Consider the following 27,598-nt stretch of genomic DNA (forward strand, 5'->3'; position numbering starts at 1 on the left):
CTTCCTTCCTTCCTTCCTTCCTTCCTTCCTTCCTTCCTTCCTTCCTTTTTTCCTTTCTTTCTTTTTTCTTTTTCTTTCTCTTTTTCTTTTTCTTTCTTTCTCTTTCTCTTTTTCTCTTTTTCTTTTTCTTTTTGAGATAGGATTTCTCTGTTTAACAGAGCCCTGGCTGTACTGGACTTTCTTTGTGGACCAGGTTGGCCTTGAACTTAAAGAGACACACTTGCCTCTGCCTCCCTGAGTGCTGGACTGTTTTTTCTAATAGGAGATAAATTTTAGTTTTTATGTTTTATAGAGTTTAATTTCACAGTGCCTTTTTTGGGAGGCTATATATTTTGACAGGAAATTGTATATATTATATATAAATCATATATAATATATATTATATAAATGTATATTTGATTACTCTAAGTAACTATAGTGGGATTTTGGATGTTACACCTTATTGAGTCTAAGCAATTGGCAAAGGAGTTAAACCATATAGAACCTTGATTCTGTCCAGGAGGGAGAGAAGGAAGTAGAGGTTGGAACTGAGACCTAATGGCCTCTTTCATGGTACTGTTGAAAAGGTGAAGAGTTGAAGGTGGGCAGTAGGAGAACCGGGCCATAGTTGGCAGTTCCTCCCAGGAGGCAGACAGAGAAAGGAGCTTTCCTTCCGGATGGGTCATTTGAAGCAGACCGCTGTGTAATTGGCTCAGTGACTGCAAATGTGCTCAGCCCCTATTACTCAAGCATAACAGGCATGTGGTGAGGGAGTGCACTCCTAACCGAACTGCTTACAAATCACCAGGAAACAGCCAGAATATGAGCTCATTAAGGCAGTCTCCTGTCTCAAGTTAGAAGTTTCGAAATGTGACTGAAGCATGTTGATATATATGTATACTTTTCTGTTATGTAAAAAAAATCAGTTTTTTTTTTCTTCATTCTATTTCAGCTCAACAGTAAAGACCAAGGTGCACAGAAGACAACTAATTCATCGCTGGAAGAAATAATAGATAAGGCATATGACAAGTTTGACGTGGAAATAAAGAGTGTGCAGTTGCTCTTTGCAAAAGCAGGTCAGCCACTGCTCAGCTCTCGGGTGGTCATATTAGCTCCAGTAGCTTTGATGTTGTATGCGCACGCCTAGTTAGCCTTGGCAGTGTGCAGTCATGAGTCCGTTTGCTTGTGGGCATCAGTCCCAGACACTGCCTTGTACCCTTGTCCTCTGATCACTTTAGAAAACCCAGTAAAAGTGGCCCAGGGCAGAACACCACAGTTACAACAGAGGTCAACACTGGAGTATTAGTCTTAGGGTACCCAGCACCATTTGAACCCATACTCGTGCTGCCCTCTGTCTGTAGCACAACTATGAGATGTCAGAACAAAGTGGAAGCTACGGTTGTTTCAGGCTCTTCTGTCCTGAATGCTTTGGAATGTTTCCATGATCTCCATGCTACCTTTACTTGTGAATGTTTACTGTTTTAGTCCAGTGTTTGTTTTTGCATTTGTGGCTACTTTTATAGATGCCTGAGAAACATGTATGTGAGGAACACTCTATCTAAAAGATACTACAGTAAGCTTCCCTGATCCCAAAGTCCTAAATGTGAAATGTCCCAAGAATCTGCAACGTTTTCAGTGCTGCTCTGATTCCATAAGTGGAAAACTCTGCTTGTGACCCCAGGGGATGGGCTCCACAGCAAGCACACGCGCCCTGCACACATGCCGAGTGCAAGGGGCCATGGGCTACGGATAGGAGGGGTATGGAGCACAGGTGGATTCTGTGCTTGAAGCTCAGGCCTTATCCCCCGGGAGTCTCACACTATATACATTCATATTATCAGATCTGAAATCCAAGATCTCTGCTGTACCGTGTTTTCATTACAGACACTCATCCTGTGCATATGCTCTTAATACTTAAAAATAACCGATGTTCCCACAGCTTTGGTGTTTTCTGTTGCTTACGCACAGCTTTTTGGTCTGCTCTATTCCTTTAGTTACTAGAAAAAGTAAGTGTGGATTAAATATCATTTTGTGGAATATGCCACCTGAGGACATGATCTCTGCATGCAGAGGTCATGCTCTACTCTGCACAGTGAACGTTATTAACATTAAGATTACGTGTCTGCTACTGTCGGTAAAGAGCCTCAGTGGTTCTTAAAGGAGAGTGTTGACACGGGCCATAAAAACTGCCTTTTCTTTTGCACGTCCTTACAAATAATTACTTGAACCATGAGCTCTTCAGTCCCTGTTATGGACGAAGGTCTGCATGGGACTGTGTTAGCCTCGTTGGAAGTCTATCTTCAGAATCTTCTTTTTGGAACTATAGTGGTTATTACACATGAAGTGATCTTTGATATTCTTTCTGTCTTCTATCAATCTGTATTAAAATACAGATTATTTAACTTGTATGTGAGGGAAGCAAAAATTGTTCATTGAACTTGTTAAATATTTTCTAGCAATGTAAAGTGGTTTTGCACAGAATAGCAGATAACTGCTGAAATGTTAATTAATATTTAAACTTTTATTCTTTAAAGAGGAAAACTGGAAGAAGTGTAGATTCCAGCACCCATCGACTATGCATATTTTGCAGCCAATGGATATTCATGTTGAGTTGGCCAAGGCGATGGTGGAGAAGGATGTTAGAATGGCCAGGTATGTATGAGCATCTTTTGCATTAAAAATCAACAAGGATGCTGCATCTGTATTGGCTACCGAAGTTTAAGGAAACAGAGGTGGATATATGTGGTAGAGGAAAAAAATAGAGATTATTTTATCTTATAGGACAAATACATTTTAAAGAAAATACTTATTTATATCGTCTATTGTGCTGGCTAGTTTTATGTCAACTTGATACAAGCTGTAGTCATTTCAGAGGGTGCAACCTCAGTTGAGAGAATGACTTCCTAAGATTGGGCTGTAGGTAAGCTTTAGGGTATTTTCTTAATTAGTGATTGATGTGGGAGGGCCCTGGGTGGGGCCACACCTGGGCTGGTGGTCCTGGGTTCTATGAGAAAGCAGACTGAGCAACCATGATGAGCAAGCCAGTAAACACCACTCCTCCATGGCCTCTGCATAGGCCCCTGCCTCCAGGTTCCTGCCCTTCGTGAGTTGCTGTCCTGACTTTAATAATGATCTGTGATGTGGAAGTGTAAGCCAGATAAACCTCTTCTTCCCCAAGTTGTTTCTGGTCATAGTGTTTCGTCAGAGCAACAGGAGCCCTATATGTTGTCTCTCTTATTTCAGAATTCATATTTAGATTTTTACATTGTAATAAAAATTGCCTGTCTGAGGTTCTGCATGTGTGAAAGTCCAAATTCAATATCAGTGGAATAAAAAATTCAAAGGAAGTTAGCTTTTTTTGGTCACAAGACAACATAAAATCCTGAGAAATGTCTTAGGGGAATTAAAATAAAAAGAAATTATATTTTGAGTTTAGTATATTCTCATGAAGTGGTTATGTTGTCTTTGTCAAAGCAGCTTCATTAAAGTTGAGCTGAGATTCTGTGAATATGTTATTGAGTGTATTGTACAGTTTGGAAGGTTGTGACATACATGTGTCTCCACGAGGTGGTCGTCAGTTGAGATGAGACATCCACCATGTGCAGAAGTTTCCTTGAGCCCTGCATTCCTTTTTTCCTGTTCCTGCTTCTTTCCTTGGAAAATACCGGTCTGTTCCTCATACCAAAGATTTGTTAGAATTTTTAAGAATTTCTCATAAATGAAATCACAGAGTTTTACCTTTTTTATTTGGCGTCTTTTGGTAGGATTAAGCTCCATCATATGGTTTCTTGAATGTGTAAGCAGGCCTTCCACAGGCTTAACGTGTCTAGGCCCACAGTTTTCTTTTAGAGAGGATTTAGATATTCTGGACGTTTTTGTGAGTCATCCTTTGTATGTGTAAAGTGTTCTAAGTAAGCACTGCACGTTTTGAGTTTGACCAGCTTGGTGAAAAGTGCTCATCTTCTTTACTTCTACAAGAAGAACTGGCAAAAGGCAAATGAGTGGTGAAAGCAGACTGAACACTGAGCAGCAGAACAGATGACCTCAGGGAGCTTGCATCTGAAACCAGAGAGACAGGAAATCAGTGTACATGTCGCAAACCCAGGTGCTGCCCAGTGCTGTGCATAAGCAGAGCAGGGCAAGACACGGTGATAGCCATGGGGCGGACACTCTTCCATCAGTAGAAAGAAATCTTTGAACCTAGGAAATAAAAGATATATGTGGTTTTGGCTTTTAAAAGTAGAGAATTATGTTCAAAAGGTTTTAATAATGCACTAATTAACTTCAGGCGGTGCGTGGTGGTGCATTCTCCCGATCACAGCAGTTAGGAAGTAGGGTCTATGAGTTGAGGACAACCTGATCTGCACAGCAAGTTCCAGGCCAGTTGGGCTGCATAGTGAAACCCTGTTTTAAGACAAGTTCACTTAAAAAGGTTTACTGCAGTGGTTCTCAACCTTCCTAATGTGGTGACCCTCATGTTGGGCTGACCCCAACCATAAAATTATTTTCACTGCTCCTTCATAACTGTAATTTTGCTAGGTATGATCTGTAATGTAAGTATCTGATATGTAGGATGTCTCATATGGGACTGTCATGAAAGAGATTGTGGCCCACAGGTTGAGAACCGCTGGTTTGCTTAAGACACATATGTTTAAATGGTCTGGAACATTGGCTCACAGAGAACTTTCCATTCTCTTAAGACTGCTTGCTGTGTGAGTGTAGTGAGATTCAAATATGGCTGGCCCACCTTGAACTCACCCTGTAGTCTCCAGCTCATTCCCTTCCTCTCCCCGAGACCTCACAGTCCAACTGTGTTTTTAGATTTAAAGTGTCAGGAGGACTGCCTTTGATGCATGTGAGGATTTCCGACCAGAAGATAAAAGATGTGCTGTGTCTGATTAACAGTATACCCTTGCCACAGAAATCATCCACACAGTCTCCGGAGAGACAGGTGGGTAAGAGATTGCGGCAGAAATACCAAGTCGGTTTCTAGAAAGCCACACTTTTTGAGTAGTGGTGATTGTCTAAGGACAGGCTTTCTAACCAAAAGGATCAAAGATGTACAAATGGGGCCTGCTGTGGTGTCACAGAGACACACAGAGCTCTGATTTTAAGGCCAGCCTGGTCTATACAGCAAGTTGCATGCCAGGTAGGGCTACACAGTGAGACCCTGTCTCTAAACAAAAAAAAAAAAAAAATGAAACCAGAAAATAACAGAAATGAGACTGTTATTCACATTTGTAAAATATACCTTATGTAGAACTAGAAACATAAAACTTTAAAATAAATTTGCAAATACAGTAGCAAGTTGAAACTGTCCTTTTTTGGCAAGTCTTAAATGTTCTAGGTCACTTTAATTGAATGATCTTTATAGCTTGAAATAAATGTTGGATTTTTGCCTACTTAGAAAAGTTTGAGAAAGTTAGCTGATAATGTTGCCATTTTCAAGGGCCCTGTGATAAATATGTATTTTTATATTGCTACCACAGCAACTAAATGATACATGAGGACACATAGACTTACTACTTGATTTGTACATAACTATATCTTTATAAATGTGGGTAGTAATTTTAATATTTTGTAAATTCCAGCAGGCCATTATTTGATTGTATTAGTTTCTTGAAGATTTTGCTGTGATAGTTGTACACATATCTTTCTATCTTTCTCTGTCTGTTGTTTTTCATTGTATAGAGAGATGTCATCTGTGTTATTTTATCCTTCTTATCAGCATGTATTAAAAGTATTTTGTATTCTTTGCTAGGTAGCCTCAATTCCTGTTCTTTCTAGTGGGACGAAAGGACTTCTTGGGACTTCACTGTTGCTAGATGGAGTGGAATCAGGTAAAGATTGGAACATACTATCTCTGTGGGAAACTAAAACTACACATTGTTATGTAGGGAGGGTGTCTGCAGAAAGTAAGGAGTCCTGAAAGCACCAATCTAGCTCTGCTGCCAGCCAACACTGATTTCAGGTCATTTTATTGTTTGTTTGCATCTTTAAGGAAGGGTAATGGGAGTTGACAGTGTTTTCCCAAGATTCAGTTAAGTTATGTTTCTCTGATACTTTTCTCTAACCAGAGGTAAGTGATACCTTGCAATTTAGGATTAGAAAATAGAATGTAAACTTGGTAGATACAAGGCAGTATCTAACAAGGTTAAGGCCTGTCCACTCCGGTGTCCATCGTGGTGTTCACATTCGAGTCTTTTGGGTAGATGATCCAAATATCCAGTAAACATTTTACTGGATGTTAAATGAATGAACTAAGGTGAAAAACAAGTTTGGTTTAAGTTTTAGTACATGCCAGTTCGAGTCCCTTTGGGGTGTGACAAAAATGTTGAAAACATTTTGTCTGAATGTGAAGGTTTCTGAGTGTGGATGGACTTTACTGTGTTAGATTTAGGCGGCTCTGTGTCTGTTTGGGTTGTCAGTGGACATTGTCTGATTTAATGAATGTCTTTCCTTTAGAGTCTGATGATGAGTACTTTGATGCTGAGGAAGGAGACTCGCAGACTGCTAGAGCTGTGAAAGCCCCTGAGGTTCCGAATGAGGAGCTGGTTAATCTTCTGCTCAAGTTTGAGATCAAAGAGGTACGTGTTTTCCTGTTCATGACCACGTTCCTGTCCGTCTTCTGTACTGGGAGCTAACCTCAGCTTCGAGAGCATTAAAAATGTGTATTCTAGTTTCTTTTCTACCAACTGATACTTGTGAGTTTATACAAATGGAAACATAGTTTCAAAACCATGAAAAATATTTTTTAAAATGGCTTATGGGGGAATCCATGTGTGTGATCTGTTTTGGACAAGCTCACATCTCTTAATTAGGATTTGCATTTCTGCATAAAATTTCTCTTTCTGTGTGTGGTTTGTATGCTACCTCTCCCCTCCTCAGCATCTCTCGGGTGTTCTTTCTTATGTGGCTACTCTTTATTAACAGTACTTGGGACTGAAGCTAGGGCCTCACATGCTCTCAGCAGCATGTCTCGCCCCATCCACCCCCAGCCCTCTCTCTAGTCAATCCCACCCCCATGCTTTTCTCGGTTTTGTTTTGTTTGCCATTTTGATACAGAGTCTTCTTAAGTTGACCAGGATGCTCTTTATCTCCAGCAGAGCCTAAAGTCACAATCTTCCTGCCTCAGCTTTCTTGGTAACTGGAATTACAGGCCTATACCACCATGCTTGGTTTTCTATATGACTTTTAAAGGCAAAAAAAACCAAACCAAACCAAAAACAAACAAACAAACAAACAAACAAAAAACAAAAAAACAAAACCCAAAAAACAAAAAATAGCTTTACAAGTTTAGATGGCTAAAATTTTCTACATTATACATCCATGACAATGACCAATACCAGCCCAAGGGGAAGTTATGCTCATGTGGTAGCACACGCCGATAATCTCAGTACTCAGGAGGGTAAGTTAGGAGGAACGTCACACATTCAAAGACAGCCAAGAGTACTTAATAAATAGTGAGTTCAAGGCCAGCCTGGAATATACAGCCAAACCCTATCTGGAAACCCATCAGGTTCTTTCTTTCTTTTTTCTGTTTTTTTTTTTTTTTTTTTTTTTTAATAAAAACAAAACAAAAACAAAAGCTAAGACCCACAGCCTTATTTGCATGTGCTTTTAGTCCTGATGCTAGAGCTGGAAGATAACCCCCGTCTTTGGGTCTGGAGGGAGGATGTCATCATAGCTTTTACTCTTGCGGTGCCCTATTTGGGGAAGGATTTTATATCTGTTGTTTTAAGAATGACTTCAACTTAACCAACAGCTTTCCCCTGCTGCATGTATTCTTTTAGGTGATTTTGGAACTCACCAAACAACAGAAAGAAGAAGAGACAATTCTAGTATTTAATGTCACCCAGGTAGGGACAGAAGCAACCATGAGGACATTTGACCTGACTGCAGTGTCCTATTTGAGGAAAATCAGCTTGGATTACCATGAAATTAAAGGTAATGGCCATGAAAATAGAAATGACAGTCAGTAGTAAAAATACCCCTTGTGTGTCTGGGATAGTTTCACTTATAATGAAACATTTCCATTTCAATATAATGGGTATAATAACTACACTCTTCTAAACACTTTATGAATATTAACTCCATTCTAGAACAACAGCTATGAGTCATTTGTGTTGCTATCTTCAGTTCACATGGAACCAATGTGTAGATCAATTATTTATTCAGGTTCAAACAACTGTGACAGAACCCTAAATGAGACAATAGAAGCTTGGCTCTGGGCTCTGGCAGCCTCAACCACTATGGGCCATCACCTCAGAGTCGAGGGAAGTCTACTGACATTAGGGAGTATCATTCCCACTTCACAGACAAAGAAAGGCTAAAGATTCCGAGTTACTTGTTCACGCTTTGGATTTTGTTCATCAAATTCGGTCCTGGACTTTGGATACTAAAGCTTATTCTGTTAGATCAGTGGTTCTCGTCCTGCATAGTGCTGTGACCCTTTAATACATTCCTCATGTGCTGACCCCCAAACCTGAAGTTATTTAGTTGTTACTTCATAATTTGGCTACAGTTACGAATTGCAGTGTAAATCTCTGCATCTTCTGATGTCCTTGGGTGACCCCTGTGAAGGGGGTTGTGGCCCACATGTTGAGAACCACTGTGGTAGAGTGTTAGCACAGCACAGAAGCACTGTGATGGAAATAAAAGGGGAAGGTTCCAAGCCCACTTTCCTGTAAATTCCTGAGCTTTATCATTCCAGTGTCTGTCTTGTGCAGCAATTAAAATTCCCCTACTGTTTGCCCAATGCTTTAGTCAAATAGTAAGGCATTTTATGATTTTTAGAAAATAGTTGAAACTAAAATAAGCTCCAGTTTAGAAGAAAAATAATGTTTCCTATATTGCTAATTTTCTTAGGAAATGCATTATGATAGAATTTACATTACAAACACGAGTAATGAGTGTAAACAATAAATTTTCTAGGCTGTTTTTCCTTTATGCTAGTTAAGACTTGAGAGGTGACAGGAGAGATTACTCAGTAGCTGAGAGCGTTTACTGCTCTTGCAGAGGACTTGGGTTTGATTCCCAGCATCCATATGGCGGCTCACAGCTGTCTGTAACAAGAGATCTGACCCTTGTTCTGAATTCCTACGGCACTAGGTACACATTTGGTGCACATACATGCACGCAAATAAAACTTTCATACACAAAACATAAAATACATAAATCTTAGAAAATATATATATAAGAGGGAAAGACAAGAGGCTGGGGGAACTTTCTTGTTCTAGAAGCAGGACTTGTAGACTGGAGAGGAAAGCATGGGCATGTTCAGAGGGTCATGAGCCGGCTCTCCAGACACAGGTTTGGGAGCCAGTTCCCCTGTGTGTCCGCACACACACGACATAGTTCTGAGCTCAAAGAGATGTTTGTTTAAGTTTTGAAAGCAAGCCTGACTGTAGCCTATGCTGGCCTGAGACTCACTGTGTAGCCCAGGCCGGTCTTGTACTGTGAGGAGCCTTCTGTGAGGGGCCTTCTTCATCTGTCTCCCAAGGGCTGCCATTACAGCTGTACATCACCACTGTCTACTAAAAAGAACTTGTGATCAGACATCTTTTTTTTTTTTTTAAGGCTTTCTGTATCCTTTTTCTTCTCTAGGTCTAAGCAGAGGCATTGCCTAAGTTATTTTTATACAATTTTAAAATCCAACAGTATATTAGAGATTGTCCCAGTCTAGTCTTGAGACAGTTTAAATAGCTTTGGGTTAAGGTCAGAGATGAATTAGAATTCACTTTTCCAGATTCTTACACCCATAGTTTATTTCTACTGCCCTATGAATACACAGGCATCTTTAAGAATATTGTAAGAGGTTTTGACTCTTTTTGAGCACAGTCTGAGAGCACGTGAAAGGGAAATGTTTTTAAGTAAGCCGGATGTTTAAGGTAAGGAATTCAGCTGGCTTATTTAGCTTTGTTACTTTATAACCATGAAAATGTACAAATGGACACAGATATTCTTTTAAAGCATCACTAGACAAAGAGATATAGAGTATTATAAATTTCATGAAAGCAACTTATTTACAAATCATTTCTCTTTCAGGATCCAAGAGGAAGCCGCTTCACTTGATTAGCTCTTCAGACAAACCCGGATTAGATCTTTTAAAAGTGGAGTACATTAAGGTAAGGGCCATAGGAAGATGGTGTCCTTGTCTGGACTCCACGCTTTACCCCTGGAAGGAGGATGGCTGTGTGTTCCTGCAGTGGCTCTGGGTGTGTTCGAGGAAGAGGTCACAGGAGAGTCACTTCTGTGTGGACTGCTACGTTCATAGAGAACAGGGATATCACAGAGCTGCCAGGCTGCTAACCCCAGAGGCAGAACCCCAGGCCAAGCAGGTGCTCTTTGTCTGTGGGGCATATTCACACTGCTGCAGTCCTTTTAAAAATGGTGACATTTAGTTGAGTATACTATGTTAAAAAGGGCAAGTGGATTAGATGGAGTTGAGAAGAGAGCTGCCAGGACTAGGGATGGACTGGAAAATGCACTCCAGTGAGAGGGATGGAGGAACTGATGATGTTCACCTTCATTCTTGATGATTCTCTCTGTGTTTTGTCTGTGTGGGTTGGTGAATTTCTATGCCGTTGCATACTTGGATTGAAGTGAAAGTAGTTTCTCCCTGTTCTCAAAGTGATTATAAATTAGAAGAGAGAGAGATGTGAAATTGAACAACACTAAAACATAATCCCAGCTGACTGAAAATGCAGTGACTTGTTTCCTAAAGGAGAGCACAGGGCAGAATAGACGTGGAGAGGCCGGGAAAGCAGATAGGGCGGAAGCTGCTCCTGGGAGGAAGTCTTCAGAGTAAGAGGTTGTGATGAGAGGTGTTTTTTGACTTAGAACAAAGCCCCCCCCCCCCAAAAAAAAAAAAAAAAAACCCAGAGCTTTCTGTAGAGATTCCAACTGTGAAGAACTTGTGGTTAACAAAAGCTATTGGGTTGTTATCATTTATTATTAACCCTGTAATTGTTATGGTGGTATTATCTAGCCTGCTGTCATAATCAGGAAGACACAGAGACCTGTTAGATTTTATAACTGCCTTATAAAACCTTGGGCGAGGCAAGTAATTCCACCTATGCTATCTTAACCTCCCTAGCCATCTCCTAGCCCTTATCCAATGCCATCTGCCTTCACTATTCCTATCTGGTCTATCTCCAGCTATAATTCCATAAATACTTATTCATCCTTCATCTAGATGGCTCCTTTCCATGCTACTTTTGGAGTCCTTCCTCCCAGCCTACATGGTTACCTTTTCATGCTGGCCCATTGTGGCGTTCTCCTCTCTCCTTTCTTCCATCTCTCTCCTTCCCATGATTCTCCTGTCTCCAAAGCCCAGGAACCTTAGCCGTGCCTACTTGCTTCTACGCTGCCCAGGTACTGGCCCTTTAATCAATTAATCAGAAATAATGTCTTAGGCAAGGTTAAACAGCAATATGTGGAGTACCTGGTAGTTTTCTCATAAACAGTAAAAAATCTTGGGAGCAAGCAACGACTATAAAGCACCAGACCATACTCTAACAAGAGCTGATGTTTCTCTCACTGGAGATTGAACTAAGCTTTCTAGAGCTTTCTAGATGCTTGAACTAAGCATCAGATGATGGGTTTGTAAGATGACTCGTCATCGCACACCTCAGACTTTATCTTTCTGAGGGAATGCATGTTTCCCCATGCTTAAAAAGAACACTTTGCACTTTATGAAAAATAGAGTGTGTGTAATTTTAAAATATGACAAGATGATATATCGTTGTCTTGGTTACTGCTGTGATAAGACACTATAACTCAGGCAACTTATAAAGAAAGCACTTAATTAATGGCTCATGATTCTCAAGGGTTAGAGTCCATGACCATCATGGCTGAGAGCGGGGCAGTAGGAAGGTAGGCCTGGCGCAGGAACATTAGCCGGCAGCTTATATCCTTATCTGCAAGTAGGCTAACTGAGAGCTAACTGAGAGTGGTGTGCGATTTGAAGCCTCAAAGCCTGTCCCCAGGGACATATTTTCTTCACAGGGCCACACCTCCTAATCCTTCCCAAATGGTTGTACCAGCTGGGGACCAAGTATTCAAATATAAGAACCTTTGGGAGCAATTCTCATGCAAACCACCTCAGCAAGTCCTCTTACCCTCCTCCATCTTCTACCTCCCTCACACCTCCACTTCTCCTTCCATCTCTGTACACACACACACACACACACATACACACACACACACACACACACACACAGATTATAAAAATACTTTTTTACTTTGTTCTTGATTTCTTCTTTGGAACTTTTATTTATTTATTTTTTTTTTTTCAGGTTGATAAGAATGGGCCTAGCTTTCAAACTACGTTTGAAAAAACTGAACAAACTGTTAAGGTAAGAAGCTTTGTTAAAACAGCATATCTTATTTGCAGATAACCTGCTCTGGGAATATCTAAGGTCCTTTGAGGAGCATTAGGTGATTTGAGATGTGATCAAGGACCAACTGAAATTATAAATTAGCCCCACAGGTGTTGCCATGGCCTGTACTTGTAACCCAGTTTAGAACATAATACTCAATGTACTACATTCTGTGCTTTAAAAGCCTCAGTGTTCTTCCCAAATAAGGAGTTGCCATGACAGAGCATTTGATTATAAAAAGACTAACATGATTCTAAACAAACCAAGTTGATACCATCTAGTTATATGGGTGTGAGAGACTGGGTAAAGCATAAGGGGACATGCTAAATGCATCTGCAGTCCTGATTTGAGTAAAACACACGAGGAGTCAGAAAGTAGTTATGAGTTACATTAGAAAGAGAGGACCCCTTCCCCCCCAACTTCAGTGGGATGGCTCAGTGGATCAGGTCACTCTGTGCCAAGCCTGACCACCTAAGTTCAGTCTGTCTCCAGGACTCACATGGAAGAAAGTGGGAGCCAGCCTACTCTTCCAGGTCGACTCTGGTGTAGATCCAGGAGGCCCGTCATATGTTGACTGTATGGATGGCCAGAGGCAGCAGTTACCAGCTCCATGGCCATTTTGCCGTGATGCTCTCCTGTGTCCTTGAGCATGGAGGTGTCATTTGCCATCCCTGTGTTCCTGCATCAGGAACTCATGGATTTTTCTCTCTTTTCCTTTCCTATCGTGGACCACTGATGACGACCAGGAAAGAACTAATATTCTTTGTAAAACACTTTCAGGTGGCCTTTTCCTCTTTGAACCTGTTGCTGCAAACACAAGCTCTTCTGTCTTCTCTGAACTACTTAACAACCATCATCCCATCAGATGGCCAGAACACGGGCACGGCCAAGGAGGTGCAGACTGCCGCAGAGAAACAGAAGAGCTCTCCCCTGCAGAAAGGTAGGAGAGCTGTCGGAGTTCTCCCTGACAGACACCCGAGAAGAACAATTTGAAGGCGCAAACGTGTGTTTTGCTTACATTTTTGGAGATGTCAGTTTGCAGGCACTTGGGCCTGTTGCCTCTGAGCCCGTGTATTGTCAGGGGGACACAGTGGTGAAGCATACAGTAGCAACTGAGGCTGGGAGGCAGACAGACAGGCGTGGTCTGACGATCAGCCATGCCCTGCAAAGGCACACCAGTGTGTTACCTCCCAGCAGTACAATTATTACAGTGGAGTATGAACCCATTAATGGGTTAATCCACTGGTGGAAGTCAGGGCCATTGAATTCCATTCTCTTTCAAAAACACAGTAAACAGACAAATCTCCATAACCAGTAACCGAATCCCTAGGTTCAAACCATACTGTGGAGAAGACCATGTCTGTGTTTCTTGTTTGTGAGTGTTTTAAAATTTTAGTGCTCACTGAGGAATGTTAGGATCAGCCAGTTCAGTCCTTGGAACACCGTTCCTGCTGCTTCTGTGCTTTCCTCTGTTGAAGCATGTGTGGTGACACATACCTGCGGTTTCAGCGCTTGAGAGGCTGAGGCAGGAGGATCCTGATTTCCAGGCCAGTTTGGGTGGGCTGCATAGAATGTCCTTGTCTCGAAAATATAAAGCCGCACATGCACCACACAGTCAGTAAATATAAGCAACACTATTGTTTTAAGAAACTTTCTTTCCCTCTTGCCTTTGGAGGGTTACTGGAGGAAAACCCGTGTATGTACTGAGCCCTTCTTCCCAAACTCCGGGCTCTGGAAGGGCTCCCCAGGCAGTCTTTGAGGAACAGGACCCAGAGACATGAAGGAGAGGACTGATCACCTCTTTAAAAGATGTCTTTATTTTTATGTGTTGGCTCTTCTGTCTACATGTAAGTCTGTGCACCACATGTGTGCAGTTCCAGTGGAGTCCAGAAGGGGGCACTGGGACTTCCGGAACTGGAGTGACAGATGGTTGTGAGCCACCATGTGCTCTCTGAACCATTTCCCCGGTACCCCAATGATTGTATATTATTGTCCGAGACTCTAGAATTTAGATCCAAAATAACTTAGTTCACATTCTGATTATATTGCTCAACTGTCTGACTTTAGGCACATTACTTTACAATTGTGAATCCTGTTCTTTTACTTTAGACTTTTTGTTTTTATATGTATGTGTTTTGTATAATATGCATTTTATATTTTATAAATATTTCACATTCATATATATTATGTAAAATGTATGAAGAAAGTTTTGTGCAGTTTAGTTTATTAGAATCTGTTGTTTTATTTTAGTGATGGTGTCCTCTAGAGATAGTGACGTTATTGGCTTTAGGCTGTTTGCCAAATTGAATGCTTTCTGTGTCACTGTCTGTGATGAGAAGAGCAACATTGCTGAAATCAAGATACAAGGTAAGGTGTCACAGTTTAATAGCTGCTTAACAATAAGCATCCTCTCCTTTTCCCTTTGCTCCCTTTCTCTTTTTGCAGTGTTAGAGAATTTAAATTATAGAGGGCTCTGAACTGTAAGCAGTTGGTAGGGTGTGGCTGACCTGGATGCTTTTTTCCTGGGATTGGATGGCTGCCAAATTCTGTCTAGTGTAGGTTTTTTCTTCTGTCCTTTTCAAATTGGTAATATCTAAACTTCGCTCACAAAACTTTTGTAGCCTCTGTCTCAGGCAGGGTGTCTGCTGTTGTGGTAAACACTAAGACCAAGGAACCTGGGGAGGGAAGGGTTGATCTCAGCTAACAGTTCCACATCACAGTCCATCATCGAAGGAAGACAGGCAGGTAGGAACTGAAGCAGACGCCATAGAAGCATACTGCTTACTGGCCTGCCTCTCACGGCTTGCTCAGCCTGCTTTCTCTCACGACCCAGGACCCCTGTCCCAGGGGCGGCACCACACACGATGGACTGGACCCTTTCTCGTCAATTACTAAGTAAGGCAGTGCCCTATAGACTTACCTCCAGTCTTAGGGACACATTTCTTAGTTGAGACTCCCTCTTCCCAAGTGACTCTAGCTTGTATCAAATTGACATGAAACTAGGCAGCACAGGCTCCATGTAAATGTAAGTCACAAAAGTTTACTTTATGCATACTTACTATGAATTGATTTCTTCTCACTAGATTTTCCCACATCCTCTGGGGATTGAAAATTTATGTAATTATCTTTTTATTGTTGTTTTCTGATTTTTAACCATCTTTATTATACACTTGAGGGAATAGGAGTCTTCTCAGTGCAGTAGGAAAAGCGATTGATATATTTACATGTTTTTATTTCTTTTATTGAGAATTTCGTACACATGTACAATGAAAGATGATCGTAGCTACCTCCACTTCCCCACTGTAGCTCCTCTCGGATCCTCCCAACACGTCCCCCTCCCAACTTCATGCCTCCTTATTTTACTTAATAACACTAAATTCTGTCAGGGCTGCCTGTATGTGCATGGATGTGAGGCTACATTATAAGACCGTGTGTAATCTCCCAGGGGCCACATCCCCAAAGAACTCTCTCTCACCAGACTGCTATCAACTTATTAAGGGGTAGGGCTCATGTAATTACATTTTAACAAATATATAAATTTGATACTAAAAATATTTAACATGAAATTTACTAATTGTGTATTCAAACATTGTATATATTCCCAAATCATATAATATAATGAAAATAAATATGTTATATTTATAGACATTGTAATAATTCAATTTTTTTTTCAGGCCTTGATTCTTCCCTTTCTCTTCAGTCAAAAAAGCAGTCACTTTTTGCGAGGCTGGAGAACATTATTGTCACAGATGTTGATCCCAGAACGGTTCATAAGAAAGTATGTAACACTGAACAGACAGTTATTAGTTTTTGATTAGAGATCTTATTTTATAGTATCTTATTTTAAAAATTAAATGTATTTCTATAAAGCTTATAATTGCAAGCCTCTTCCAACTGGGGCTTTGTTTTACGATTGCTTTTCTGGGCAGAGTACATTCACATTTCTGGTTTTGCAGGCCGTGTCTATAGTTGGAAATGAAGTTTTTCGTTTTAATCTGGATTTGTATCCAGATGCTACCGAAGGAGATGCCTACAGTGACATGTCCGCCGTGGATGGTGTGGTGGCCTTGCACGTTGGCTGTATTCAGATCGTCTACCTTCATAAGTTCCTTACGTCGCTGCTGGTAAGCCACTGTTCAGATGCTCACGTTTCCTCTAGTAGCAGTAAGCCTGTGATTGCACATTTTGTGAACTTTGGGATTTAGGTGTATGAAGATATGAAGGTAGCGGTCAAAAGCGCGCTTTAACACTTGAAATCCAAATCATTGAACTATTTTTGAATATGATTGAAATTAGCTTTCTGGAACACACAGAAGCCAACTATCTGAGTGCCAAAGTGTTGAGATTGTGTTCCTGGTCCACACCCTGCTCAGCGATGGGTCACTAGTCAACGCTGGGCAGCTCACAACTGAGAGGAGCCTTCCTTGATTCCTTACTTCCACTAGAAAAAAGGGGCTCGTTTCCAAGCAAGGACTCTGTTGGAGCAGATTGCATGTGTGCAGGCAGAGGTAGATATCCCTGTTTTTAATTTCCCCTTTTCCATTTTGTCTGCAGGGCTTCCTGAACAATTTCCAGGTGGCCAAGGAGGCACTGAGTGCCGCCACTGCCCAGGCTGCAGAAAAGGCTGCCACAAGTGTGAAAGGCCTCGCCCAAAGGAGTTTCCGTGTTTCCGTCAACATCGATCTGAAAGCACCCGTCATTGTCATTCCACAGTCCTCTGTTTCCACCGATGCTGTCGTGGTAGATCTTGGATTAATTAGAGTGCACAACCAGTTCAGTCTGGTGTCCGGAGAAGACGCTGTCAACCCTCCAGTGATCGACAAAATGGAGGTGCAGCTCACGAAACTGAAGCTCTCTAGGTATGTATGCTCAGTGGCGGTGGTATGAAGCACACACTAGCGTCTCAGGATACTTTCATACCATGCTTCTATGATCATCTGATTCAAAGATACAAAGAACTCTAGCTCCTGGTTAGCGGAGAGTGTGTGTACATCCTTCATGGGGAGCTACCAATTTGTTCACATTTTCTTTAATATATGTATATTGCTGTCCAAAACAGTGGTTGCTAATTATTTGAGAACAGACATCTTAGCTAGATGTAGTGCATGTCTTTAATCCCAGCACTTTGAGGCAAGAGTAGGCATATGTCTGTGAGTTGAAGGCCAGTCTGGTCTACACAGAGAGTACCAGGACAGCCAGGGCTACACGGTGAGACACTGTCTCAAACAAAACAAAACAAAACAAAACAAACAAAAAACACGAGAGACTAGAATAATAAAACACACATCTTGATCCTTTACTTCGAATTTTCCTTAGCCTGTGTCTCACAAAAGCAAGCAGTTTATTATATTATTCATGCTATAAATAGTAGATTCTAGAAGTTAACACTGGCATGCTGTGTAATGTGAAACACGGGTGAGGTGCTGTCAGTTGTTGCAGTGATGTTCTCCTCTTTTCCCTCCCCACCCCCGGAATCACACATGGCATCCATTTGCGTGCTCTATTGTTGAGGTGGTTTCTAAGGTAGCAAATCTTTCTTTCTAATAGCTGCTCACCCTTTCTGGGTGGAGCTTGGTGGTTCTGAAGGGCACGGTGTGCGTGGCTTCAGTGAGCTTACACGTGGTAGAAGCACTGTGTTATACTGTGTCCTCAGTGCTCATGCCTTGTGGCATGTGAAGATATAAAAAGATTTAAAAGGGATTTTCATCTCATCAAAGGTGATTTTATTATCCAAAATAAGTCAAGAAGATGACCCCTGTGGCAGCTTTCTGAATGCCTTAAGCTATGGCTGTGCTTTCTAATTTCACTTTGCTGCTGGTCCCTCATTGTTGTTTTCTTTAGTTTGAGAACCAACAAATGCCCTGTTGTCCTCTGCTTAGCCACAAGCATGCACTCCGAGGAAGGCCCTGCCAGTGATTGTAATCAAGTCCTTCCATATGTGTCATTGCAGTCACGACATACAACAAATGTGCAACGGATGAGTCCACTGGAGTATAAGATGCCATTTTTTTTATGGTGACTTTTTCTTATAAGTAGAAAGAATGGATTCCAAAATTGTAGAAAGTACAGTGAATGAGGAAACCATGGATACGGTCATTTACCATCTCGTGAAACATGATGTAGTGTACATAATTGTCTGAATGTTATATATAGGATTATATGTGTATGTATACGTGAGTGAGTGTGTGTATGTGTGTGTGTAATGGTCAGAATTGTCTGCATGCATGTGTTTGATGGGTAGTCTGTTAATTGTGTCTTCACTAATTTCTCCACAAACACAGGAGTAAATGCATTGCAGTGTGACTTTGACAGGTGCATGGTCATGGTCCCCAAGCAGTAGGACCTTTTATGCTCCACTGTTTTAAACACTCAGGTATTGTGAATTACAAGCAAACACAAAACAAAACAACCTTTAGCTCAGTTCTCCTTTCTACAGTTCTAAGAAAAAAAAAAAAAATTTTTTTTTTTTTTTTTTTTTTTTTTAGCCAGGTATGGTGGTACATGCCTTTAAATCCGGCACTCAGTAGGCAGATGCAGGCAGATCTTTGAGTTTGAGGACAGCCTGTTGTACAGTGAGTTCCGGACAGCCAGGACTACATAGTGAAGCCCGGTCTCAAAACCAAAACTAAAACCACCCCTCCTCCAATGAAAACAAACAAAAATGTTTTCTTAATTGCTCAGTCACACATTTTAATCTGTTTCTGTTCGTGGTTAATTATTAACTCAACCTTGAAACCCCTCAAGCTGTTGCAAGTATCTAGAGCAGCAGATAATGTACTCTACCTGCTACCCTCTGATTTGTTCTCTTTCTCTCCGTTTACTAGGACAGCAATCCAGCCAGGTGCCTCTTTTCCTGATATTCAGCTGTTGCACCCAATTAACTTGGAGTTTTCTGTAAATCGAAATCTAGCTGCAAATTGGTACCATAAGGTGCCTGTTGTAGAAATTAAAGGGTGCCTTGATTCAGTGAATGTAAGTACATGCATGAAAATACCTTACCGTTGAAATTTCAGCCCTGAAGTCTTTCTCATATGCACCCAAGGGAAGTGCAGATTATTTGCTGCATGGTGAAAGAAACATTTGTGAAACTTTTTTTTTTTTTCAACAAGATCATTCATCTTTCCAGTAGAATTGATCTTCAGTTAAGTATTATTAACTTTTAAATCTGATACGTACCCATTGCAGAAATCTGTGCACAAATTATTTATTGTTATATTTTCTCTCATAATGTTTGCTATTTACATACTTGTTTTTAAGGAGATCAAAGTATGCCAAAGATAACTATAGTGTTCTTTAAGGAGTGATATATATGAGTTTCAGAATTAGTTGTTTTAACAAATTTTTTAATTTGGATTAGATTTCTTTAAGTATAATTAATTTTAAGTGAAAACCAGCCAATAGAGCTAACATTGATATGCAAGTATTATTATTTACAAGTTTTAATTTTATTTAAAATTGCAAAAGTTAAAGCGAAGAAAGGAGTAGAAGCCTTGTGTGGTGATTTTTGTCTCTTCTCAGTTACTGTTAAGATCATTCTGTTCTATTGCTCAGAATTTGTTTTCTATATTATAGTTGTTTCATTTTTAAAGTGAATGGTTTTCTTTTGTTGTTCTTTATCATCTATTTCTCAGGTTAGTCTCAATCAAGAGGATCTTAATCTTCTCTTTAGAATACTGGCAGAAAATCTTGGCGAGGCCACTGAAGACTTGGATAAGGGAAAACCAAGAATACAAGAGATAGGTGAGAGGCTGACGGCACCTGACACATATGCATGGGCTTCTTTGTAGTTCAGTAGACACTGAATGTTGTTTTCAAATTTAGAGAGTTTTCATCTACAGTAGGGATTGAACCAGGATCTTGTGCATGCTGAAACACACACACATGCACGCGCACGCATACATAGACTGTACTGCTGAGTTACATCTCCAGCCTGAAACAAAATAAACATGTAGTAAACAAATACAAATTGTGATTTGTTTTACCAAGAAAAATTAACAAGATGCTGTTGAATGAAAGCATGACTAGAGCTTATTTCTCTCCTTTTAGGGAAGTACACAGTTACCGTTTAGTAACTGGGAGAAGGGTAGCCATTAACCAGAGATATGTTTTTGTAAAAAGTCTTAATTTGCCCAGTCCTGGCAGAGGCAGAGGCAGGCAGGTCTCTGTGAGTGTGAGGCCAGTCTACAAAGTGAGTCCAGGACAACCAAAGCTACACATATGAAATCTGTTTCTTAAAAAAAAAGTCTTGACTTATATATTAAAAAAAATATGTAATAATGATAGGTTGTGGTAGTGTGTTATATCTGACATTTAAGTAAAACTTTGTGGTAAAGTATAAGAATTTAAATTATGAATAAATTATTTTCTCCAAATATAGTAAATATAGTATATTAAAATAAAAGTATCAGAAAGTTTAAATTATGGCCATTTTTGCTTTAAAAAGTTACAATATTTAAAGCTGTTGTACTTGTGAATAACATACACATGTATACACAATAGTGAACATATTACGCGCACAAAATGTATCCATTTGTTTTCAAACACGTGGTGGCACCTGTGTGTATGTGCTCATTGTGCTTTGCTGATGTTTTCATACATTAACAGTTGTAGGTGTGTGTATTTCATACCCATGTATGTGCTCTCTTGACCTCTGTCATTGTTTTTAATGGCTTCATGGCAGTAAATTTTGTTGAAGTATATAATATGGAGCAAGTGTCTCCACAGAGGTATTCAGGTGGAGTCTTTGGCTGGTAACCCTGTGCACTGAAATGTCCTTTCACATCTAGTCTGCATGTATATCTGTAGTGTTTTACCAGTAGAAGGGTATGCAGCCTTTATTAATATATTTCACATTTAACTAAGGGATAATTAAATCAATATGGGTTTTAATGAATTAATTTAACTTAAAATTTAATATTATTTGTGAATTTCATGCATGAATATAAGGTGTTTTGATCAGTTTACAAGTTTGATACACTTGTACTTTGCTCCCCTGTCATATTTTTCTATAGCTTTCTACTAGTTTACCAATTTCTTTTGAAACTTTTGCCCACCAAGGGAGGGAAAACTATTTCACTGTACATTTTCACTTTCTTACTGTAAACAAGTCTAAGCATGTACCTCCAGCTGTTGACCTTGGAATTGCCTATTTAGTCAGCATGAGTATGATGCAGTGCATTTCTCTGACCCCTTCCCCTCGTCCTCCGCTGGTAGGACAGACCCTGCCTGCCCCAACCCAGTCCCCGTGCTTGCATAGTAAGTGCCTGGCCACTGAGCCGTCGCCCCAGCCCCTTACTGTGGCTTTCATTTGGTCCTCATTGCTAATGAAGTAAAAATTTTATATATGCCTTTTCACTACTTGGGCATCTTCCATTGTGACTCTCCAAACTGTTAATAATTCTTTTTATTTGAAGCCGTTCTGGAAGAAGATGGTAGATGATAAGATAGTAATGCTTCCCAAGGGTATTAATGAGTAGTGTGGTTTTTCCACGTGGGTTTCTGGATAGACCATGCATAGGTCATCGCAGTGTCTAGAGCATTACACTTGTAGCAAAGGGTAACTTTATTTTATATGTGTGTGATAGGTTAGAGAACAGTTCTATTGCACCCATGGTATGTGTTTCAGAATAGCATCAGAGCCATGGAGCTTTTCTCTCCCTCACTAGACAGGCATCCATGGCCCCTTTTTCTTTCTTAGCCTTATCTCCTGCTTCTCTGAGTCAGTGATTCATCTGCATTAATATCTTCTTCACCTCCTTGTCTTCTGTCTGTCATTTTATGTACAGCCCATTAACTCTTGCCTAATTTTTTTGGGAATAGGTTCCTCTTGATTCTCCCATTTGACTTTCATCGTGTGTGTCTCTTTTACTAAGCCAAGAGCTTTCTAAGCCCGAGAGCTGATAGGGATTTGCGGAGCTACAGGGCACTCGTGAATGCTTGCAGTAAGTGTCTGTGAGAGAAACAAATGACTAGAAGCACGCATTTCTGTTCAGTGTCCTCAGGTGAAACTAGAGCATGCCAAGAAGTCTCTCTGCCACAGGATGTGCACACCACGCAAGGTGCGTCAGCAGCCAGAGTGGAAGAGACCAGATCCATAGACATCATTAATGTCTTATTACACTTTGAAATTAAAGAGGTGTGTATTTTTCATCACTTTTTATAGAGTGATGTGAACAGATATTTTATTGTTTCATTAAGCTAAATTTGCAGGTAAATATGTATGAAAAAATATTAGCCTGTTAATGTGATAATGTGCTTTAAAATTTGCGAATTTAAGCTGGGTGTGGTGGTGCATTCCTGTAAGCCAGTACTCAGGGAGGCAGAGGCAGGTGGATCTCTGTAAGTTTGAGGCCAGCCTTGTCTACAGAGTGAGCCCAGGACAGCCAAGGCTACGCAGAGAAACCCTATCTTGAAAACAACAACAAAAATAAAACAACAAAAAAAAGAAAAATTGAATTTATTAAGTACCAGTTACATTGTAGGGATTCAGTATTTGTTTTGTTTTGTTTGGAGGAAAATATAAGCATTTCCTCTCACTTGCTTTTTAGTTATTATAGGATGTTGGAATGTAGCTTGCTTTGGATTTTTATGTGAGAAAGGCAAGAGAGGGAAATAGAGAAATCTTTGTAAGTAAATGTTAGAAACACTCCATGGAATAAAGAATGGATCATGTGCATTTAAGAATGCTGTAGTACTTCAGTATGGATTTTCTCCTCTCCTTTTCAACAGTTGTCCAATGTGTGTGCTGGGGTTAAAGATACATTAGAAAATATATAGATTCTAAGTACAGTGTTGTATGTCCATTACAAATATGCTCAGGGTAGGCTACTTTCAAAGCCTGTGGTAGATGGTAGCTACTGGGCATCCAAGCAGGCAGATAGGGTCAAGAAAGGTTTCTGGGAGGAAGTGACATTTGAGTGGGGTTTATAAAGAAAAAAGTAACGGTTTGAGAATATGGAATGAAGAAAGGGACTGGTTAGGTAGAAAAGATGGGCACAGGTAAGGTGGGCATAAAAATACGTAAGTTCTTTTCCTAGCATTTATCATATACACTGTGACAGTTCCCTCCTGTGGACATTGATGGGCAGGAGGGGAGGACTTTGTGCTTGCCAGGTGGGTATTTGGTGTTATACTATTACTGTAAACAGGGAGGCTGCCAGCTGGTGGGTAGAGGCAGGAGTTCAGTAAATGACCTGTCATGCTCAGGATAGCACCCAATGAGTAGCCCAAGGTTAAGAAGCCTTGCCTGGGGATCTGTGTAAATATTAGCTGCTGCTCTCAACGGAATTTCAGACAGAAGCTGTTTATCAGTTAGGACTTCTAGTACCTGCCCTTTTTTTTTTTTTTTTTTTTTTTTTTACTTCATCTTTGAAAATCACTAGAAAATAGTAGTGGTATCACAGAGTCTCAACAAATGTATGTAAGGTAATTAAGTGTAAGGCAGTAAATGATAGGCAGTTTTCAAACTCAGAATGTCTTTTTCTGGTATGAATTTCTTCATATCACTCCGTGTAGCTACTGTTGTCTTGTTGTCACTGTATATTAATTAGTGAAGCAGTTTGTGGTAATCCATCCTCATCCTTTTAGGTTGTGGTTACTTTGATGAAAAAAGCAGAAAAGAAAGGAAGGCCCCTACATGAACTAAAGATCCTGCATCTTGGGATGGAAGCCAAAGTGAAAGCCCATGACATGACTGCTAAAGCTTACCTAAGAAAAATCACCATGCGGTGTTTTGATTTCCCTGGTAAGTGCGCAGGTCCTTCTTGGAAACACATTGTGGGTCTCATAACCAACATAAACATAGGGCTCATTTTCTGCTTCCTTCTCCTTACTATGTGTATTCCTTACATCTCCAGTTTGTTGGTGATTGTGTAATCAGTATCACCTAAATGATTATTGTGACAGTAAGAAGCCGATTCCCAGGTCCAGAGCCCAAAGACTCCCTTTTGGAAAGTTAATTTACTATGAAGCCTTACTTTACATGATTTACTTGCAAATCACATGAATGTTAAGGACTGTTTTAAATTACATTAATATGTGCACATAAAAAGTAAATGCTAAAGAGACCGTAAATATGTAGAAGGAGATGTTTAGCCTCAGCTGCCGGCCTCACTTCCTCCCAAGTGACTATGGAGCTGTCTTTTAATAGGTAGCCTGGATTTTTAAAATTCGTTGTCTAAATTTGAGACTACCTGAATTTTATAGTTTCTCTCCGTTTAAGCTTTCTAAGGACTCTGTGGAGCATTTCTGGGAAGATAAACTTTGTTGTAGTTTATAGCTGCTATTTCATAGTTAATGCTTATCCAGTTGGGAGTAACAGCTGTGACACTGGGCATATGAGAGATGCTACTGACAAGTGCTGTTTTGTCTTGTTAATTTTGCTATCTTTTATTTTTTTTTCTCTCTCCAGTTTTCCAAAGGTAGACTTACTGTGGTATGATTCATTGACAGTGTAACAGTTTGCTTGCCTGTTTTATGTACAGTTCTCTGCTGAGCGTTTTTCTGTGTAACTGGCTGGTTCTGTTTTACAAGGTGTTTAAGGGGCTGAAGGGATGACCCGGCTCAGACTTTTCTTTCTTTTCTAGATTCTGAAGGTGAGCCTTTGCATATCATCAGCTCCTCTGATGAGTCTGATGGAACCCTCCTGAAGATGCTGTTCATCAAGGTACTGTTTTACTTTCACTTCTGTTGCTGTGATAAATGTCCTGACAGAAAGTTAGTTAAGTGTAGAAAGAGACTGATCTCACCTTATAATTCCAGGCTACAATCTTTCATTGTGGGTAAATAAATACTCAGTGACATCATACATCCACAGTCAAGAGCAAATAGAAACGAACACATATGTGTTGCCTGCTTGTTTGTGCTCAGCTCTATTTCCCTGCTGTTACATAGTTAGAGACCCCTTGCCTAGAAAATGGTGCTACCCATAGGCCAGCCCAATGTGAACATTGAGACCTGCTTTCCAGAATCTAGGTTTTATGAAGTTGACAATCAAATCTAAGCATAATAGTACTTCATTTCATCTCTGGGGTTAGTATTTAAGTATAAGAAGCTATTTATATTCCCCTCATGCGTAATATTTAGATTCTTCCCCTGAGTGTTTTCTGTCTGAGTTGGTTGGTGATGAATTACGGAAGCATATCGAAATCCTTTATAATCCATTAACCTCACAAGCTTCTCTGGGGTGTTGAATAAATGGGAGTGAACAATCAAAGCTATGCCATATCCTGTGTTATAAATTAGGTAGCAGCAATTTCCACTTTTGGATGGGCCCACCTAATTAGATGCACTAACATCTTCTCCAGAGTAGAATAAGGAATGAGATTTTGCATCTATAGTATTTAGAGTATGTTTATGTGGTCAGTTTTAGAGGCACATTCTTTCTTTTTTAATTTAATTTTATTTCTATTAATTACAGTTTATTCACTTTATATCCCAGGTGTAGCCCCTTCTCCCATCCCCTCCCAACCATACCCTCCCACCCTCTTCTTCTCCTATGCCCCTCCCCCAGTCCAATGGTAGTCCCTCCTCCCCGTCTATCTGACCTTAGTCTATCAGGTCTCATCAGGACTGGCTTCATTGTCTTCTTCTGTGGCCTGGTAAGGCTGCTCCCCCCTCAGATGGAGGTGATCAAAGCCAGCCCATGAGTTCATGTCAGAGACAGTCCCTGTTCCTATTACTGGGGAACCCTCTCGGACACTGAGCTGCCATGGGATACATCTGTGCAGGGGTTCTAGGTTATCACCATGTGTATGATCCTTGTTTGGAGTATCAGTCTCACAAAAGACCACTGTGGGGGCCATATTCTTATTTGCCTATAAGAAACATGTTTGTTGTGTCTTAATAGCATACATTAAGTTGTAAAATATATGTTTTGAATGTGTGAAATTTTAGTGGTTTTTAACTCAGTGCTTAATTATCAATTGGTTATAGGCAGACAGTGATGGACCAGAATTCAAAACCATTCATGATAACACCAGACAGAAGCTGAAGGTAAGCCTTTTGCATTTCATCTCAGGACTAGATCGTTGATTCAGTGGAGCTTTCAGTTCTAAGGGAGTTTTGGGTAGAGTAGTAATAGACCTGAAATTAGTGCACATAGAATTGAAATAAGGGTCTTGCCAAACCTTCTTTCAGAAAAGATTAATTTAAAATGTGAATTAGTTATTATTTGTGGAATATATAGATAATTCTTATTCAAGAGAATGTTGTTCACGTTAGACCATCGTAGTTATTTGGCCTCGTGTTAATGGCAGCATTCAACATTTGAGTCTTGTATTGGCTTTGGGTTAGAGTAAGATTAAGGACAAGAATACAGCATGGCCTAGTACGTATACACACACAGTCCATTTGCTCATATGTAGTTAATGTAGGAATACTCCTGTATCTTCATTAAAGTCTCCTCAATCTTGGTTGAGATCAGAATTAATGTGTGCACTGGGGGGTGGGCAGAATACTGGTTTGTTGTCTAGTAAAGAGTGGCAGTGAAATCGTAATAAAAAGGATTGAAATGATAAAGTAATTCACTCTTAATTGTTTAAAAAGGCTTGAGCCATTCTTGTGTTAGTTACATACACTGAAACTCAACCCAGGCTGTGACCGTGACCCCAATGACATGATCATCCCCCTCAGTGGTGTGACTGTCCCCCAGTGGCATGAATGTACCTCCAACGGCATGACTGCTCCCACAATGGTGTGAACATCCCTGAAATCCTCCTCTCTGCTGTTCATTGTCTTAGGTTTCATTTTCATCATTGGACTTGGTGCTTCATCTGGAAGCTTTACTTTCCCTTATGGATTTTTTGTCATCTGCTCTTCCATCTTCTGAATCTTCCTCTTCTGAGAAGGGATCTGAGCTGAAGCCACTTGTGGGGGAATCCAGAAGTCTTGCCATCAAAGCCGGTATCTGTCTTTCCAATAAGCTTTCATGGAATAACTTGTATTTGCAGCTAGGATAAATGTTAAAACCTTGGTATATACCGTGTCTAACAAATTTGGGTAGCTTCAGAAGAAAACAGGTCTGTTCTTACAGATTTGCATGACAGTTTATTGAAGAATTTGAAATAAATATTAATAGTAATCATGCATTTCAGTGGATTTCACTTTTTGGCTCTTATGTAGAATTTATAGATTCTTTGCATTGACACGTCTTTCTAGACAGTCTTCTGTCTAGTAAATGTGAGGAGGTAAGGGTTAAAAGATGGAGACTATCATGCCCATTTCAGACAGTGACGCTG

The 27,598-nt window shown here is 40.3% G+C and overlaps 1 protein-coding gene across 3 annotated transcripts in view; it reads left to right on the forward strand.

Annotated features, from left to right (window-relative positions):
* Vps13c (vacuolar protein sorting 13 homolog C) overlaps nucleotides 1-27,598 on the forward strand; it is a 147,060-nt gene that overhangs the window by 55,086 nt on the left and 64,376 nt on the right. For all 3 annotated transcript variants that reach the window (XM_055597904.1, XM_055597888.1, XM_055597896.1), the window contains 20 exons: nucleotides 932-1,055; nucleotides 2,514-2,631; nucleotides 4,801-4,930; nucleotides 5,741-5,819; nucleotides 6,445-6,566; nucleotides 7,773-7,926; nucleotides 10,027-10,106; nucleotides 12,279-12,338; nucleotides 13,143-13,302; nucleotides 14,613-14,729; nucleotides 16,037-16,140; nucleotides 16,319-16,486; nucleotides 16,917-17,221; nucleotides 19,187-19,334; nucleotides 19,994-20,102; nucleotides 22,355-22,497; nucleotides 23,949-24,105; nucleotides 24,947-25,026; nucleotides 26,295-26,354; nucleotides 27,101-27,263. In XM_055597904.1, the coding sequence (XP_055453879.1) occupies nucleotides 932-1,055; nucleotides 2,514-2,631; nucleotides 4,801-4,930; nucleotides 5,741-5,819; nucleotides 6,445-6,566; nucleotides 7,773-7,926; nucleotides 10,027-10,106; nucleotides 12,279-12,338; nucleotides 13,143-13,302; nucleotides 14,613-14,729; nucleotides 16,037-16,140; nucleotides 16,319-16,486; nucleotides 16,917-17,221; nucleotides 19,187-19,334; nucleotides 19,994-20,102; nucleotides 22,355-22,497; nucleotides 23,949-24,105; nucleotides 24,947-25,026; nucleotides 26,295-26,354; nucleotides 27,101-27,263 (2,581 nt within the window). The remainder of the gene's footprint in view (nucleotides 1-931; nucleotides 1,056-2,513; nucleotides 2,632-4,800; nucleotides 4,931-5,740; nucleotides 5,820-6,444; nucleotides 6,567-7,772; nucleotides 7,927-10,026; nucleotides 10,107-12,278; nucleotides 12,339-13,142; nucleotides 13,303-14,612; nucleotides 14,730-16,036; nucleotides 16,141-16,318; nucleotides 16,487-16,916; nucleotides 17,222-19,186; nucleotides 19,335-19,993; nucleotides 20,103-22,354; nucleotides 22,498-23,948; nucleotides 24,106-24,946; nucleotides 25,027-26,294; nucleotides 26,355-27,100; nucleotides 27,264-27,598) is intronic.

The sequence above is a fragment of the Psammomys obesus genome, unplaced genomic scaffold, assembly GCF_907164565.1.
Source record: "Psammomys obesus unplaced genomic scaffold, mPsaObe1.curated_primary_1811, whole genome shotgun sequence".
In the NCBI taxonomy this organism is placed as follows: Eukaryota; Metazoa; Chordata; class Mammalia; order Rodentia; family Muridae; genus Psammomys; species Psammomys obesus.